General features: G+C 37.1%; 1 protein-coding gene across 9 annotated transcripts in view; it reads right to left on the bottom strand.

The window, feature by feature from the left end:
- Nucleotides 1–18,070, bottom strand: part of LOC109428200 (myb-like protein AA) — a 149,995-nt gene extending 131,925 nt beyond the window's left edge. For 4 of the 9 annotated variants that reach the window (XM_062851566.1, XM_062851568.1, XM_062851565.1 and 1 more), the window contains exon 1: nt 2,227–2,777. In XM_062851566.1, coding sequence (XP_062707550.1) covers nt 2,227–2,340 — 114 coding nt within the window. In that variant the 5' untranslated portion in view covers nt 2,341–2,777. Of the gene's footprint in view, nt 1–2,226; nt 2,792–17,666 lie in introns of those variants that run through there. The other 5 variants (XM_062851563.1, XM_062851561.1, XM_062851562.1 and 2 more) reach the window with 5 other exon arrangements.
- Nucleotides 18,071–18,731: the final 661 nt, after the last annotated feature.

Raw genomic sequence — 18,731 nt, 5'->3', positions numbered from 1 at the left:
TTGAGCCGTTTTACTATCCAGAATCGGTGTATTCCAATCAAGTAGAATTTTCTTGATTCTCTCAGGAATAAATATAAAATAAGTTACTTGCGTTTTAAAAAAATAAGTGGGGGAAATGGAGCGTATAGATAAAATGTTAGAAAGAACCCAAATCACCAAAATATTATAACAAACCTTGAAAATTTCAGCTCACTCGGAGAACATCGACTCCACATTCTTTGGAAAGGGAGTCGCGGTACCTGCGAACTGGCTTTTAAACGTTTCGCTGAATTGATTTGATGACCCCTTCAAGGAACTTTTCTTGTATTAAGAAATTAGGCAATTTAGTTAAAGCATCAGCTGCTATCAAATCATTTTTAATTATTCAAACACGACAAATTTCAAAATTATGGATGATTCAAGTTATTTTGGGGCTGATTTCATCAAATTTCCCGATTGAAATTAATTTTCTCGACTTTTTCCTGTTTTTTTTCGGCGTCCGACGTCTCAATTTGCACGGCCGAGTAATTAGCATATATTTTGCCGGGATCTCAACTATTTCGACAGTTTATTGTTGAGAATCGGAAAACGTTTTGCTCGGCCTTTATGTTGCAAACTGAAATTATTGCAACATTTTCAACAAAATATTAAAAAAAAATACATCGCTACTTAAAATCATTACCGTCAAGGCGCCATTCACCGTGGGGGCTCCATTCGCCGTGTGCCTTCGAATATTTTTTCATTATTTCCATATTATGATTGAATGATATGACAATTTCCCTTCAATTTCACCAATACAGGGTGCGGCAGGAAAAAATGCGAAAAGTTCAAGACACTATTACACGCTAAATATGGAATATATATGACTATTTTTTCATGACAGTGTATCAGTCAATGTCTATAATCTAGCAAAAAGTTTTTAATAGCTCATTATGTTAGTCATAAATGATCAAAATTTTATTGCATTCGGTTGGTTAAATCCAGAGATATAACAGCACAAAGTTGCCTATTGGGTAATTATAACTTTTTCTAGAATCTTTCTAACTTCATAGAGAAAAGCCCGATCTTTTCCAAAATTGGATTACTAATACATAACTAGTTGATGAACTCACAGTAAAATTTTGAGAATTTTCGATGCCCTTTTCGAAAAGTTACAGCTAGTTGTACATATTTTGAAAAGTGAAAATTTTACCTGTCCCAGTTATTTTGAGTATCCCCTGTACAATGTTGTATTGGTGAAATTGAAGGGAAATTGTCATATTATTCAATCATAATATGGAAATAATGAAACAATATTCGAAGGCACACGGTGAATGGAGCCCCCACGGTGAATGGCGCCTTGACGGTATTTACTTTCCTAATGCATCAAGTTGGGAACAGCTCGCTAGCGTAGTATACAGTTTGGATCAAAAATGACCCTAATGCACAAAGAGGGTTAAGGAAGATTTCTTAACTCAGTCCGGATATGCATGTAGTTCATTCAGCTATTTTTTACACAAACAAAAACGCACAAAAAATATGTTGACAATGGTGCCGGAAAGTGCTACTTTTCAGAACACGTGCCGAAAAGTAGGACTTTTCGGCTCTTTTATTTTAGTAAAAAAAGTAGGCCGTTTAAACATTGCTTTGCTTAGTGAAATATAGACGTTTTCACAACGCAATGGCAAAAATAACTATTAATTGCCTATACAAATAGTTGAAAAGAATGACGCAGAAAAAGCGACTTTAGTTAAAACGTGTTGAAAATAATAACTTCACAGTAACTAGCTCGAAAATATTAACCAAGGCACCAAATAGTGACTAAAGGAAGGTGGCCTTCGAATTCGGGTGCTTAACTTAATGAATGAATTTGGAAACAATGTTTTTCTGGCTTTCAATCAAACAACCTCGAATCATGTGGTGTTTTGGCCTCGTTGTTGCTCACAGTGCGCGGGGCGATTGTTGCCTGAATGCTGGTGGAAAAGAAAACTTCGAAAACCGATTTAGAGCCACTTCCTTCGCGCGGGGTTCAGCACAGAGCACAGACAGACGGTAGGCAGCAGAACCCCGAAACTCGTGGAACAATTATTATTAATTTTCAAACCCTTGCACTCGGAGTACCGTTCGCTCTCTCGGGCACACGCACACGTACACACACATTCCTAGGCGAACGATCGACCGACCGACCGACCGACCGACCGATGCGATGGACGGACAAATCCCGGGAATGACCCCCACCGTATTAAAGAAGATCAGAGATTTTCCTACCTTGGACGTGACATCCGAAACTTCCCGCATGATCCGCTCGAACTCGGCCGTCTCCTCCGCTTGTTTCTGGTTGTGGAGGGCGATTTTCTCACTGAATTTCCGCGGATTGGCCATTGTTGTTGATTGGTTTATTTGGGTACTTCCTTTGGGGCAAGAATTTTCTTCTCTCTCGCTGTCGGCAGGAACTTCCACACTTATCCAAATTCTTAAGAGCACTGTTCACTTCAATCACTTTCCCCTATTTAGTTGTAATGCGTACGACGACGATTTTTAATCACTTCAGCGCGTAGGAATCACACTGCACTAAATCCGATGACCCTTTTATTTTGATCCAGAATCAGTGGAAAACTTCGTCTCCCACTCCCACCGCCCTTCGTCGACACTTCCAACCTGGGGCCCCGTTCCGTTAGGTTTCTGTTTTTCCTCTGGATTTTCCTCTACGCAAAATTTCACTTTGCCCACTAATATAGGCACAGAAAGCACTTTTCTTCACGAAGACACATCTTTTTCCGCTTCCTTCTCGCTGGTAGTCCTAACAGAACAGAAAATTACTCCTCATTGAGGAGGAACAGAAAGATAAGTTGAGATACGAGTCGCGCTGCAAAAATCTGCACCGCACCGTCGTCGTCCGTCGTTTTCCACCCGTTTTCTATTTTCCTTTCTTCAGCGAAGAGAAAAAAAACACGTAGAAAAATCCTCCCACCAAGACCAAGTCCGTGTCCGTGAACGGTGTGCGGAGCCGCCGATGACCACGACAACCAGAGCAGTGCGCGCAGCAGGGGTGCCAGATGTCAAGAAATTTTCAGTTTGGAACATATTGATGTTACAGTTACAGTGGAAGACATTCGATTAACAATGTTCAAATATGTTTAAAATTTGTTAACGCGATTCGTGTTCTTCGTGAAAATATCAAGGTCTCAAGTTGGATCTCCAAAAACGTTCTGTCACCCAATTTATGCCAATAACAATGTCTCGATTATATTTCAACCGATTTAGATCATTTTTAGCAGGAAGATAGTACCGCCTAATCTCACAATTGGGATTATCTTATTTGGCAATATGATCATTTGGCATACAATGTAAAGAACGGTAAACGAGAGAAGAAGGATCATAACTGACGTTATGCCAAACGACATGACGTTATGCGAAAGAGCATTACGCCAAATGGGGACCTCCCAAATATCAGCTGATTCGGATACAAGACAGCCGAGAAATTGCGTTAGGTGTTAAGTGAGCGACAGAGGACTTTTGTGTGGGTAAGTCAGTATACTAGATATGGTGGTAATCTAGATATTATTTCTGTTTTTCTTTAGGGAAACAGATTTCTGAGGACATATCATACCCCAAAGTTTTTTCGAAATCTAACATGTTTCTATTCATGCTTCTATTATATCATATTTTTTCAATTCCAATGCTTCTTTTGGACGAAAAACTGTGTTTGGGTTACAAGTGCTTTAGGTTGTGTTTTTCTGAACAGGGTGGCCACTCAGAGCGAAAAAAAAAATTCCCGAGTTTTTCCCGGTTTTCCCGATTTTTTTTCCCCGATTCTAAAATAGAATGATTTACAGTGAAAATTAAACGTAATTTACTAAGAAAAATTTAAGAGAATTAATATTTAATATTTTCAAATCCTTAGATTTAACATAGTATTTATATAATTTTGAAAATAAGTTATGTGTTGTTTGTCTCGTATCCAATGAAGGGCATTGAAATTACGATATCTTCATTAAACATTCCTTAAATTTATTTATTTATTTATTATTAATACATCAACAGACTTATTGTCCCAATGATGGTTAGTACTTAAAAATAACAACAAAGCTCGGTCAAGTAACAGTAAAAATAATACGTACAACAGAACAAAACAACTACAATACAATTCATTACACTATTCTGGAGGTGAGTTCTTCAATAAAATTACGGCGGATGGTTTGCCTGGGAAGATGGAAGTCAAAACCTGACGCTACTCTGTTAAAACTACGTTGCAGGCCAATCATTGCACTGTTTTGTCCAAAAAGAGTTCGTCGGAGCGACAATCGTAACATGACATTAGCCCGTAGTCTTCTGCTGCAAGCACTAATGTCGATCAGTGCAAGAATAGCAGGACAATCTATTCTCCCTTGCAGCAAATCCGCGATTATCATCGCTCTATTAAGGTGTCTTGCTGCATCACTAAGTTTTCAAACGAATCATTGACATTTTGCATTTTAATAATTGTTTGCCTCGCGTTTTTGAAGTGTTAAAAAACTATCAATTCTGCAGCAACGCAGCAGAAAAAGTATCATCGCAATCACTGCGAGTGAGCATATAGGATGATACTTTTTCATACGAATATTCGCTTTGGTGGCAGAGAATTATCACTTTGAAATTTTAAGGCTAATATCCAACATGGCTGCCGATGCTGATGATGCCGTAAAAAGCCTTAACATCTCTGCGTGTTTGTAGCGTTTCGAGGTGTATCAATCGACATCTACTAAGATAGCTCGGCAATCGGTGAGGGTCACGCCAGGGAAGCCTGCGAAGTGCAAAACGGATGAAGCGACGCTGAACCGATTCAATCCTTTCTATGCCGTTCTGATAGTATGGAAGCAAGACAGCGGAACAATATTCTAGAGTCGAACGAACAAGCGAGCAATAGAGTGACTTAAGGCAGTAGACGTCGGTAAAGTCCTTGGCAATACGGAAGATGAATCCTAGAGTCCTAGAAGCCTTCGCAATAACATACGACAAATGGTGTTTGAAAGTCAGCTGAACGTCCAGAATTACACCTAAGTCTTTCACATGATCAGCTCGTTGAAGTTCTGATAGTTTAACAGGATTGGCTGTTTTCTCCGAGAGAACGAAATAACGGTGCATTTTTCGGGGTTAACTACCATACGATTCAAACTGCACCAGTTCGCGAAGGCATTCAAATCAGCTTGAAGCATCGTAGCATCACAGATAGAACGGATGTGCAGGAACATTTTCAAATCGTCTGCGAAGCTTAATCGTGGGCCTTTAATAACGTAGTTGACATCGTTGAAATACAGCAGGAAAATTAGGGGACCCAGATGACTCCCTTGAGATATTCCAGAAGTAGCCTTGAAAGTTTCCGAGAAATGTCCATCAACTCCAACCGTCAGAAAGCGTTCTGTGGGGTAGGAGTAGAGCAAGCGTAGTGTCTGGCCGCCGATCCCGAGTCTCTCAAGTTTAGCGATCGTCACAGCATGATTAATCTTGTCAAATGCAGCGCTCAAATCCGTGTAGACCAAATCAGTTTGGGCTTGTTCAGCCATGCTGTCCGTAATGTGAGATGTAAGGTTCAAGAGATTGGTGGTAGTGGATCTACCCGAGATGTAACCATGTTGATTTTCACTGATGTACGTCAAAATTGTCAGTATGATTATAGGATTTCTTAGTAATATTCCAAAACTCTTCTGAAAAATTCTTGGTAAGTTTGTTTGGGAAACTAATAGGCAATAACAGAATGCCCAGAAAAAAACATTCTGAATGAACTTCAGGTTGAATATCTGGAAAGATCACTCGTGAAAGAATTTTGGAAACGATTTGTGTAGTATTTTTGATGGTCATTTTCAAGATATTTCAATAGAAAACCAGTGGCGAACTTTATGGTACCGTAAATGGCTACTGCAGAAAGTCAGGCAGGTTACTTAGCATGGAATCGTTAGTTCTAGGAGAAATTTGAGAGATCAATGAAATCTTAGATTTTGTCTGATACTCGTCTAGCATTCAGTTATTTCATCAACGATTGCAATATGAATCTCCCAGAAATTTAATTTCTGATTACATTTTCAGATATGTCAAGAATTTCTCCAGGAATTCCTGAAAGATTAGTTTTTGAGAAAGTATTTCCCCCAAAACGTAGAGGCAGATTCATTATTTGGGAATCATTTATTTCCATAAATCATACAACTATATTGCTCCAGATGCTTTTGAATACTCACTGGAACTCTCGCGAGAATTTCAATTGGTAGTTTAACCCTTATGTGGCCGGTAGGGTACCCGGGTACCCAGCACCCATTTAAAATACACGGCGTAGAAAAAAGCAAAAAGTTTGCCGGCCACATAACGGTTAACTAGAAACTAAGAATACTCAAAATTCTCGAGAATTTGCTAAACCAGGAGATTTACCAGGGACTTCTGCTAAAGCTTCGCCAAAAAGGGATTTTTCCGATACCTTACTCCTGTTTCCTCCGAACATTTTTATTCACAAGTTCAATAAATGAGTACATCCAAGAACTTCATGAAAAACAACAGAAATCTTTCAAACAAAATAATAAAAATACTTTTATGAGCTACAATAGGCGTGCTTTGAGTAATTCCATCAGATATTAAAAATCCCTTCAAATATTCTTTCAATTGTTTTAAACTAACTATTTTTCAAATTGTAAAAATGTTTTCACCAGAATTACTCATCCACAATTTCATAATTTTGAATTTTAATTTATTCTTGGGGCAATTCATAGATTCATTCAAAATTTTATCAGCATCCTATCCAAATTTCTCAAAGACTTTTCGCTCAAAGAACAAAAGCTATATCAAATATTCTCCTAGAGATTGCACAAGGATAATTTTATAGAAAGAAGTTATTTTAGTTATGTTTTATAAAACTTTTATTGGACGCTTGATGTTTCCAGAAACATGTACATCCTTAAATGCATAAGTGACATATGAATCTATAAATATTTAAATGTGTCTCAACCAGTCTTTCCACCAGAATGTTCTTTAGAATATCTTTGAAATTGTTCAAATTGTGATGTTAGGTAACATTACTATGATTAACTTTAATTGTCATGACTCGACGAATTCCCAAGAATGGTTTTTACGCCAGTTCAACCACTATGTTATATAGTTCAACAGTTGTTATGCTTAGAGACTGTACAAATTTTAGAATTTTGGAAATTCCCGATGACTAGCAAAATTCCCCAGGTTTTCTCGACTTTTTCCCGGTGGTTTCAAATTCCCGAGCTTTTCCCGGTTTTCCCGACTGGGTGGCCACCCGGTCTGAAGAAAACACTATATGTATGAATTTTGTGTTGGAATCTCTGGAAGAATTTCTGCAGGAATCACTGAATGAAATTATGCAAGAATCCATGGAGGAATTCGTACAGGAATATTTGAAAATGTGGGCGACATTTTAGCAAGAATTTCAAATGGAATTCATGGAGTAATTCTTGTAAAAATTACAATTTTTGGAGGACACCTGAAAGAATATCTGAACGAATTCATGGAAGAATTTTTGAAGACTACCGCTTCTGATTCATATGCAGAAGGTCCTGGGTTCAATCCCTGGCCCGCCCCTTTTCTCCTACTTTGTATCTTTCTATATACTTCCTTCCTCCTCTCTATATATACAACTCATGTATATTCACATGTTCATAGCCATCGCTAGAACAGAAACGGGTTTAAGAAGCCGTTTCCCTTCCACAGCATAGTGTCTCAATCCTATTAGATAAAGCCTACAAGTTATGCAATCAAGCGAACTGTGCCGCACATCTTCAGAATAATAAAAACACACAATTCTATCACTTTACCCTGGTATCCACGCACCAATGTGTGAACCTTCTGCCAACCAAGTCCCAACAACACTCCGACATCCGCATGAATTTGTGCTGACGCAGAGGTATATTCAGTCAGACGTGGATACAAACGATTGCAATCATCACTTTCTGACGCTTTCCCACATTGACCTGCAACCTGACGTGGCAGGCGCCATTGTCGCCTAAAAATAGAAGATCACCAACGCTAACACACTGAAGATGCCTGTTAGTCCCCGGCAAATATCTCATTGGTTTCTAGTGTGAGTGTAGCTGGTCTGGCGATACTGGAGTAGCATCTACGGGCGGTCAATCAAGCTCAAACTCAAGTTTATTCATGGAAGAATTTTTGAAGGAATCCCTCAAAAAATTTCTTAATATATCCCTGAAGAATTTTCAAAAAAATACCCCAGAAGGTTTTATAAAGAAGCCCCTGGAGGAATTTCTGAAGGAATCCATGGAAGGCTTTTAAAAGAAACCTTTAGGGAAATTTTGTATGTGCAACTGTGGCAGTTTTTGTAACGGAATACCTGGAGAAATTTCTGAAGAAAATACAAATTTATGATTTCCTGGAGGAATTAATGAGGAAATTCATGAAAAGTTTTTTTTTCGAATGTATAGCAGAAATGTATGGAGCAATCTCTAGTTAACATGGAACAATTTCGGATGGAATCAATGGAATATAAGCGATATAATAGATTTTTTATTTCTAAAGAAATCTATAGACGAGTTTCTGAAGGGAAATTTGGACGAATTTCGAGATTATAAGAATTTCCTAGAAGAATTTTTAAAGGAATTTACAGAGGCATTACTGAAAGAATCTCTGGAGGAATTTCTAAAGGAATCTCTGTAGGGTTTTCTATAGGAATACAGGGAAGAATCACTGGGGAAACGTATTGAAGGGTTTCTAAGTAATCCTTAAAGATATTTGTGTAGGTTTCTCTATAGGAATTTCTTAAGGAAACCCTTGAAAATTTCTAAAGAAATTTATTATAGATTTTTCAGGAGAAATCTAAGAAAAATAATTGTGAAATGGAAACAAAATTAGAAATAGCAGCATCAACTCCTAGAAGAATTTTTGAAGGATTCTATCGAGAAATTTCTAAAGGTATACTTGAAGAAAATTTTCAAAACCAAACCCTGACAGATTTAAAAAAAATATCTGCAGAAGTTTCTCAATAATGTAATCTTTATTTTATTTAAAAAAAAGGATGCTACGAAGGTTATCAGGTGTCAGGTATCAGTAGGTCGGCTCCATTCGGGAAATTTGTGCCATCGCCATGAACACGAGCCTATTCATCATTTACCTGACGGAGAAGGGAAGGAAAAAGGATAGGACATGGGAAAGGACAGGTAGAGGAATAGGATCGTCATACTGCTGGGAAGGTTATATAATCCTAGGAGGAATATTGGGAAGAGTCTTTTGACTAATAAACTCTATAACTTCCTGGAAGCCTTCCTGAAAGAAATCCTTTGAGAAATTTCGAGAGGAATCTCCTAAATGATTTTTGTTTTTTTTTTAAGAATCCCTGAGGAGTTTCTGTCAGAATTTATAAATAAATTTATTGAGAATTTTTAAAAGAACTCCCTAAAGGTATTTCTGTTTTGATTTTGAGAAAGCATCTGAAAGCAACCCAGCAAGAAATTCAGAAAAAAGCACGTGAATTTCTGTTGGCGTTCCACCAAAAAAATCTCCGAGTTCTTCCAGAAATTCATCCGGCGATATCCATAAATTATTTTTTTTTATTTTAGGCTCTTGTGCCGAGTTTTCGTACCCTCTAAGCAGAATATCCTCTACGAATGAGTGTAATCAGTTTTGTACCTTTTAATTACGGCGTATGTTGCTAATCCTTCGACAGATACGCGTATTTCGACTACCACTTGTAATCTTCCTCAGTGTCAGTTATACACTTAGGCTGATACAAATTTAATTTTGACTTTTTGTCTCTCCCCTCCCTTCAAAAATTTTCGGCTGGATTTTTCATTTTGAGGGGGCAGATAAAAAAATATCAAAATATCAGGTCATGCCAAAAATTCTTTAACAAATCCTATGAGTTTTTAATATTTTTCAGATTTAATTCTTTATTATTTTTATCCCCCCCTTCGACCAACCAAAGAGTGGTGGGACAAATATTTGTAACGGCCTTATTGTGATTTGTGAGTTCCATCTACGGACAATTATTTACATTTCCATAAAGATATCTTCAGATATTTCCCTATGATTTTTTTCCAGGAATTTTTCTTGTGATAACGCCAGAAAATGCTGTTCCTCCAGGATTTTTTATAGGAATTTCGACAACAAATCGTCTAGAGTTGTATCTAGAGATTTCTGTAGGAATTTCTCCAATAGTTCTCCTAGAATTATTCCTTGGATTTATCCAGGAATTTATCTAGGGATTTTGTAACAACCAAATAAAAAATAGAACAATTTATGACCCACTATGGGTGCCATATTACGAACAAATAATGATGGAACCCTATAAATGCTCTGATTTGTTTTTGATTACAAATGCTCATAAAATATAACATGACGAATTGACACAACAAAACATAAAAGTGCCCGGTTATCCCCAAAGAATTACAATATGCGATCACCGGATGACGAACTTTCATTAATTGATTTGAGTCCATCAGTCAATCCTGGAATTGTATTTTATTCGGCAATTAGCCTTTTAATTGAGGTTCATCGCTGCTGCTTTCATAGCTTGGTTTTATCTTAGCGAAAGTAGTTTTAATTCACTAGTTTTTACATATTCTTTAAAAATTTGGACATGTATATAATTTGGACATGCACTGCGATGTATGTCTTGTTCCGGAAAGCTAATAAAAGTAGATACTTCTGAATATCGATTATTGGATCAAACAGACCTTATTCTGATGACTTACGTTGAAAATACGCTTAACAATTAAAGAATTTACTTCAAAATTATCGAAAATGTAAAAATGTATACTTCACAGTCACATACAATATTCGATTGTGCTACTTTTCCCCGAATGCCGTTTCCCCGAATGTCGTCGTTTGTATGTACATGATTTACAGGTGATACTCAAAATAACTGGGACAGGTAAAATTTTCTCTTTTCAAAACATGTTCAACTCGCTGTAACTTTTCGAAAAGGGTATCAAATATTCTCAAATTTTTACTGTAAGTTCATCAACTAGTTGTGTATCAGTGGACAAAATTTGGTAAAGATCAGGCCATTCTACATGAAGTTATGAAGATTCTATAAAAAGGTATAACTATCCGATAGCCAACTTTGAGCTGTTGTATCTCCGGATTCAATGAACCGAATGCAATGAAATTTTGATCATTTATGACTTATATAATGAGCTATTAAAAACTTCTGACTAAACTTAAAATTCTTTACACGAATAAAAATTATTACGATCGGATTATTTTACTAATATAACACCAATTATTTCAAAACTTCCCTCTAATTGACTTGAATATACAGGGTGTTAGGTTCATGAGTGCAAACTTTTTAAAGGGTGATAGAGGACCATAAATGGTTAACAAAATTGTTCTACGCATATGGTCAAATCTCAACCGTTACGTAGTTATTGAACTCCCCATGTTTTTTACTGTTATTGCCTTAGCTGGTTATAACTTTAAAATGGTTAAACTTATCGCTGTTTTTTACCCTTATTCGAAAGATTACTGAATTTTCTATCGAATGGCATCTTTCAACCGATTGGTTAAGTTAAATAACTAAGTTTTCTAGAGCAAAACAGCTAAACATAGCGTGTTTTAATTTGTTTTTGTCAATTATCTTTGAAAAATGCGTAATAAATTAAAATTCTTTCGTTGGCAAAGTTGTGGCCCCTGTTCCGCTCTACAATTCGTTCTTTGATGACAAACTTCTTACTCTTATCATTTTCTTGCAATTTTGATTTAAATGTGCGGCACAGTGCGCAGAAAGGTGTTTACCACGACGATTGCAGATTTATGATCTGAAATGCGACGTTTAAATCTAAATTGCAAGAAAACGATAAGAGATAGAAGTTTGATGTTAAGGAACGAATTGTAGAGTGGAACAGGGGCCACAACTTTGCCAACGAAAGAATTTTAATTTATTACGCATTTTTCAAAGATAATTGACAAAAACAAATTAAAACACACAACTTGAAGGCTATTTGCTCTAGAAAACTTAGTTATTTAACTTAACCAATCGGTTGAAAGATGCCATTTGATAGAAAATTCAATAATCTTTCGAATAAGGGTAAAAAAATTGCGATAAGTTTAACCATTTAAAAGTTATAGTCAGTTAAGGCAATAAGAGTCAAAAACATGGGGAGTTCAATAACTACGTAACGGTTGAGATTTGACCATATGCGTAGAACAATTTTTTTCACCATTTATGGTCCTCTATCGCCCTTTAAAAAGTTTGCACTCAGGAACCTAACACCCTGTATTTTGTTTTAAAGGAAAGCAACCAAATAGCCGGCATTGAAATGAAAAAGTAATAGGATGCATATCAAAAATAGATAAATTTACTAAAAAAACATAGAATAAATGAAATCGTCATAACTTTTTTTCTTATTAATAATTTCAAATTAGGTAAACTGTTTTTCAAAGTTCATTATATTAGTCATAAATGATCAAAATTTCATTGCATTCGGTTTATTGAATCCGGAGATATAACAGCTCAAAGTTGGCTATCGGATAATTGTAACTTTTTCTAGAATCTTCATAACTTCGTGTGGAATAGCCCGATCTTTACCAAATTTTGTGCACTGATACACAACTAGTTGATAAACTTACAATAAAAAATTGAGAATATGTGATGCCCTTTTCGAAAAGTTACAGCGAGTTGAACAATTTTTGTAAAGTGAAAATTTTACCTGTCCCAGTTATTTTGAGTATCCCCTGTAACTGAGAGTTAACTAAATACAACAACTTCAACGGAAACTTTGTCTGTAGTAGTTATTTTAAAAACTGTATGAATTGCCATGTTAACAAAAACTTGTTAGCATTTACACTTGGAAGAACCGTCTTCTTTAAAAGAAGGGAAAATTTCTGGGAAAACTATATTAGCTGTCATGTTAACAAAAACTTGTTAGCACTAAAACCTGAAAGAACCGCCTTCTATGAAAAAAGCGAAAATTTCTAGGGAAACTATATTAGTTGTGATGTTAACAAAAACTTTTTAGCATTAAAACTTGAAAGAACTGCATTTTTAAAAGAAGGGAAAATTTCTAGTGAAACTATATTAACTACGATGTTAATTAAAACTTGAAAGAATCGCCTTCTTTGAAAGAAGGGAAAATTTCTAGTGATGCTATATTAGCTGCGACTTTAACACAAATTTAAGGAACATTTTTAGTGAATCAATATTAACTATAATGTTAACAGTTCTCAAAGAACTCGAAAGAACAACCATCTTTGTAGGAAGGAAGTTTCCTATGATTAAGTGTTAGCCGACAATACCTTAGAAATAAAACTAATAAAAGCGGCCTAGCCAGTAGCAATTTAGCATCTAATCATTTTTTGACAGTACATAATTTTTTTTTTTTTCGGGGAAACGTACTTATTCGGGCAAACGGCATTCGGGGAAAAGGGTTATTCGGGAAAACGGCATTCGGGGAAACGACATTCGGGGAACCGACATTCGGGGAAAAGTAGCACAACCACAATATTCATCTCAAAATCGTTGAATTGATAATTGTAAGAAATTTAAAAGCCTTATTGCAATGAAAACTGTTGAATAAAGAAGCATTGGGCAGCCAATCTCATAACATTTATTTATAACGCATAAAATAGGTGGTGTCCAAAATACATTGATCGCAGCAGCGAAGAAACGATACGGGGAAACACATTTCGCCCACGATCTTCCACCAAAAAAGCTATGGAACAACCTACGTCGTGAAGGCGTACATAACAACGCAAAGAAAAACGTATCGTTCGAGCAAGCCGACCCAGAAGAGATGAACCGCTTTTTCTGCGAAGGACATCGACTTCTATCAACTACAGACAGACCAACAGAAGAGGAACCAGCACATCGAACTGCTACGGACCGAGGTGAAATCCTGTTCACTTTCCGTCGTACAACCGTCAATGAAGTGTCTAGGAAGATTATGGAGGTTCAAACCAACGCTGCGGGCTCGGATGGCATACCGGTATCGTTTATCAAGATGTTAGGACCATTCGTGCTACCGTTACTCGTTCATCTGTTTAATGCTATAATCGACACGAGACGCTTCCCGTCTGTTTGGAAAAAAGCTGTTATCACTCCGATACCAAAGGTAGGCAACCCGACAGAACCGAAGGATTTCCGTCCTATTAGCGTTCTCCCAGCCGTCTCAAAAATTCTGGAAAAAATCCTTCTCGATCAAATTGTTAGCCATGTTGACTCCAACGATCACGATTTCCTTGCATCGAACCAATCAGGCTACAGAAAGGGTTATAGCACAACCACGGCTCTTGCAAAAGTTACGCATGACATCTATGACCATTTCGACAACGGTCAATGCACGGTTATGGTTTTGGTCGATTTTTCGTTGGCCTTTAATAGCGTCGATCACCGCAAATTAGAAAGAAAGCTTCGCGACGAGTTCTCCTTCTCCGATGGTGCATGTGATCTCCTTTCTTCTTTTCTGGATCATCGTACTCAAGCGGTAAAGATAGGAAACGTTACTTCTTCCCAACGTCCAGTTCTCGATGGCACACCACAAGGCTCGTGCTTGAGCGCCCTGCTATTTTTTTTTTTTTTTTTTTTTTTTTTTTTTTTTTTTTTTTTTTTTTTTTTTTTTTTTTTTTTTTTTTTTTTTTTTTTGAGATTTTACCCTAGAGGGCATTCATCTCAGCGCCCTGCTATTCACTCTCTATATCAATAGCTTACCCCGTGGGTTGAACTGCAATTATCAACTGTATGCTGATGATCTGCAGATCTACATATCTGGTGAAATTCGGGACGTAGATCAGCTTATCACGAGTATTAACGACAATCTGGAGATTATAGAACGATGGGCGAAACAGAACTCACTCTTCCCGAACCCCAAGAAGACGCAGGCAATAGTTTTTTGCAAGGAAGGTTCAGTAACACCAGCGACGAGCATCGTATTCTGCAGAGAGCGCATTCCATTGGCCGACTTCGTGGTGAATCTAGGACTGAAAATGGACTGCAACTTGAAATGGAATCGGCAAGTGAATGACGTGACAGCGAAGGTTTTCGGTACGCTGAAGACGTTTCGAAGATTTGCCTCCGTCCTGACAATGGAAACTCGAAGAAAACTTGTGCAGTCTGTGATAATTCCTTTCTTTACTTACTGCGACGTCATATACCATCCCGGTCTATCAGCTGCACTGCGTGACCAACTGAACCGATGTTTCAAGGCATCTGTTCGCTTCGTACACAGCATGAGGCGGCGTGAATCCACAGCTGCAGTTAGGAATACAATATTAGGACACGACTTGGAAACTCACTACCAGAACAGGATCAGCTGCTTCATACGTCAGGGATACGCAGGAACATTACCTGCATACCTACAACAGCATTTAAGAAGAGGACACCTGGAAAGACTTTGTACATTCTTGATTCCACAACATTCAACGACAAAAAGAAAAAGCATTTTGATCGCAGGTGTAATCCACTGGAATCAGCTTCCTTTAACTATAAGACAATTGCCAACTATCAGTTCATTCAAAGCAGCACTAGATAGACGTTAAAGTGTGTATGTAGAGATATGTAGGTGTTTAAAGATAAGAAGTCAAATTAGAATAGGTTGAATAGGATTAATTTTTATTCTGTTATTATTAACTGTAACTATTGCACTCCTAATGTTAACTCAAAATGTTGTTTTTCCTTGACCTGAAAAAAGGGTACTACCTACAGGCTTACGTATGTTCAATAAAAATTACAATTACAATTACAATTACATTACAAGTTTTCTACTGTAAATATATTTTGGTCATCTGACGAACTACATGGGGATTCTGTGTGATTGCATACTTGGAGGCATATTATGTGGTTCTGGCAATATTTCCTCGATTTCAACAAAAACTGTAATAGTTATCAAAATAGATGTCTGTTAAGCGAAGAAATTTGATTATTTACAAGAAAATATTTGTTAATTTATGCTACTTGCATGATAAAGCAGTATTCATGGCTAAACATGGAGTTAATTATTCTGTCCAAATTATATATACCTGAGGGTGTCCAAAACATATATTCGGTGTCCAAAATGCAATTCTGACAGGCGACTGCAAATTGTGATTTTTTTCAGCTAAAAATGCGTTTGTTAAGTTTTTTATCACCAGGAACGCAAAGTACAATCATATTATAAGCGTAGTAATCAGTGCTGAAAAATTCATTCGGCATATCTAAATTCAATCACCTATACAGCTCATTTTAGAGGCTGAACCTGAGAATATGGGATATGAAAAACTTGTGCGGCTAAACCAGTTCTGCAAGAAAGTCACGGAAAAAACGCTATCTTTCGAATGTATAATGTAAATGTCACGGACAACCTTTAAAAAATGCCAAATGATATTCACCGTGAATATCATTGGCATTTTTCGATGGTAGTCCGTGACATTTACATTATACATTCGAAAAATAGTGGTTTTTCCGTGACTTTTTTGCAGAACTGGTCTAGCCGCACATGTTTTTCATATACCATATTCTCAGGTTCAGCCTCTAAAATGAGCTGTAGGTGATTGAATTTAGATATGCCGAAATGAATTTTTCCGCACTGGTGGTAATAGTAACTTTGAAAAATAATCTATTCCTTTCTAAGGAAGCTAGGGGACGATTTTTCTAACGTTGTCCTCAGCCTGTCCAAAATACATGAATTACCCTATCTTTTAAAGTTTTGTAGTTCTCACAATCTAAGATTTTCACTAGGATTTTTATAAAATTATGTGAAATCATTTTACTGCCCATGATCGCATAACTGTCCCATATGAATAGGAAACCCAGCAAATATGGGACTGATATGCGATCATAGGCAGTTTGATTCATCGTGAATTTGCAAAGTATAGCGGTTACTATTATTGTTTTAGTTGAATTATTAGAAATCAGCAAGCGTCTGTCACATTTTTTTCAATTTGCGCGAAAAAATATGACTCTTGAAATCTAACAAATATTTATGAGAACCTTAAGCAATTTTTCTTAAAAAAAACATGATGAGAAGCTAAATTTTATTTGGATTATGAGAAAAATGGTACTGAAAATTCTTCACAATTTTGCATTTAAATTTTTGAACTGAAGGTTGTTTTGAAATGCTTGAACTTGAGCTTGATTGATCGCCCGTAGATGCTACTCCAGTATCGCCAGACCAGCTACACTGACACAAGGAACCAAGGAGATATCTGCCGAGGACTAGCAGGCATCTTCAGTGTGTGAGCTTTGGTGGCACTTGGTTGGCAGTTGTTCTAAAATAATGAAAAATTCTCTGTAAAAAAATGTTGGTATGCCGCAACATTTTTGAAAAAAAAAAACTAAAAGAAATCTGTAGCTAGATTTCAATGTAACTACTTAGTCCTAGTTTTTTTTCCTTGACCGGATTTATAGTTTGAATAACTGCAAGGTTTACGTATAATAATTATTAATTATTGTTAATAAATCGCAATTACAAAAAAGGCGCCGCGATAGCAAAAAGTTTTTGAACCTCTGGTTTAATGCAATTGACTGGATGTTGACATCAACACTGTCGTTGAAATAATCGAATGTCTTCCGAAATTGAAACGTAAACAATGTTGTCGTTAACGTTAACACCCTAGACGTTAACATGTTATGTTACAGCTACCGATGGTCTACTGTAATTCTACTGAAAAAAATTATGGATGAGGACAAGCGTAATATTTTTCCGTGGACATTGAAAAACAAATCACCTGGCATCCCTAGTGCGCCGCGGCGACGGCGAATGGACAAGGAAAAAATAACTCCACAGAAAATTTTCTACACTGAGCTGCTATGCCACCATCCGTCCGTTCGTCCATCCGTCTGTCGGTTCCACCGACCACCACCGTTCAGCCTGCTAGCTAGCTGGTCAGCTCAGCCACTTTTCCTTTGCTTCTTCTAATCTGACCCAATCACCAAACGGAAGAACTCCTCGCGATAATTACCACCGAATCCGCCGCGAAATCCACCGCGCGGTCACACAGCCGAAATATATCCACGAAATTCAATCACAATCCGGAGGAAAATCGCGTGGAAAAGTCGGAAAATTTTCGCTTGAAAACTTTTTTTCTTCTCTTCACAATCACACTCTTTGCTTCACGTCGTCGTCGTTATTTACGTATCTGTATAATTTTTTCTCCTTTGCTCGCTCGCTGACTGGCTGCTTGTGGTGTGACTGAAAACTACTCTGGGATGAAATCGCGAGCAAACTCAGGCCCCCGTTGCGACATCACCACTACCAACGCACCAGTCGACACGGATGCGATGGCAGACGTGCATCAAGTTGGAATAAAATTTCCAAGGGAATTCATCGGCGAAATCGATGCGATGATTGACCACTAAGAAAGTAAGATAAAATAAAATCGAAGACGGCTAATAACCATCTTTGATAAAATTCCAATAACTGACACAATCACTTCAAATTTACACGAATCCGACTGTACTCTCTGTGAGCAAGTTGCACATCTGTCCTTCATCTATGTACTAATTGTACAAACACCACGCAACCCAAAGGCAAGTACTCCACCACCCCACCCAGCCACCCACCCAAAACACACGCAACCACATGAGGAAAGAGCAGCACACACTAAAATATGGTCCAACTCTGTTCTCTGTTGCTCTAACGGTTCTCTAATGGGCTGTTTCTCTGTGCAGCTGCTGTGGTGTTGTTTTTTTTTTTTTTCTTTTCTCTTTTTTGGCACAGACCAAGTTGATCCATATAGCCAGGTGTTGTCAAGTTTCAATACTCAAATAATAACGAAACCGTAAAAAAAGCAATGATTTTCTCTTTGTTGTCTAGATTTAAAGAACTATAAACTACATTGAATTTATATAAAAAAAAATAAAA

The sequence above is a fragment of the Aedes albopictus genome, chromosome 2 (assembly GCF_035046485.1).
Source record: "Aedes albopictus strain Foshan chromosome 2, AalbF5, whole genome shotgun sequence".
In the NCBI taxonomy this organism is placed as follows: Eukaryota; Metazoa; Arthropoda; class Insecta; order Diptera; family Culicidae; genus Aedes; species Aedes albopictus.
This window is presented reverse-complemented; position numbering and strand designations above follow the sequence as displayed.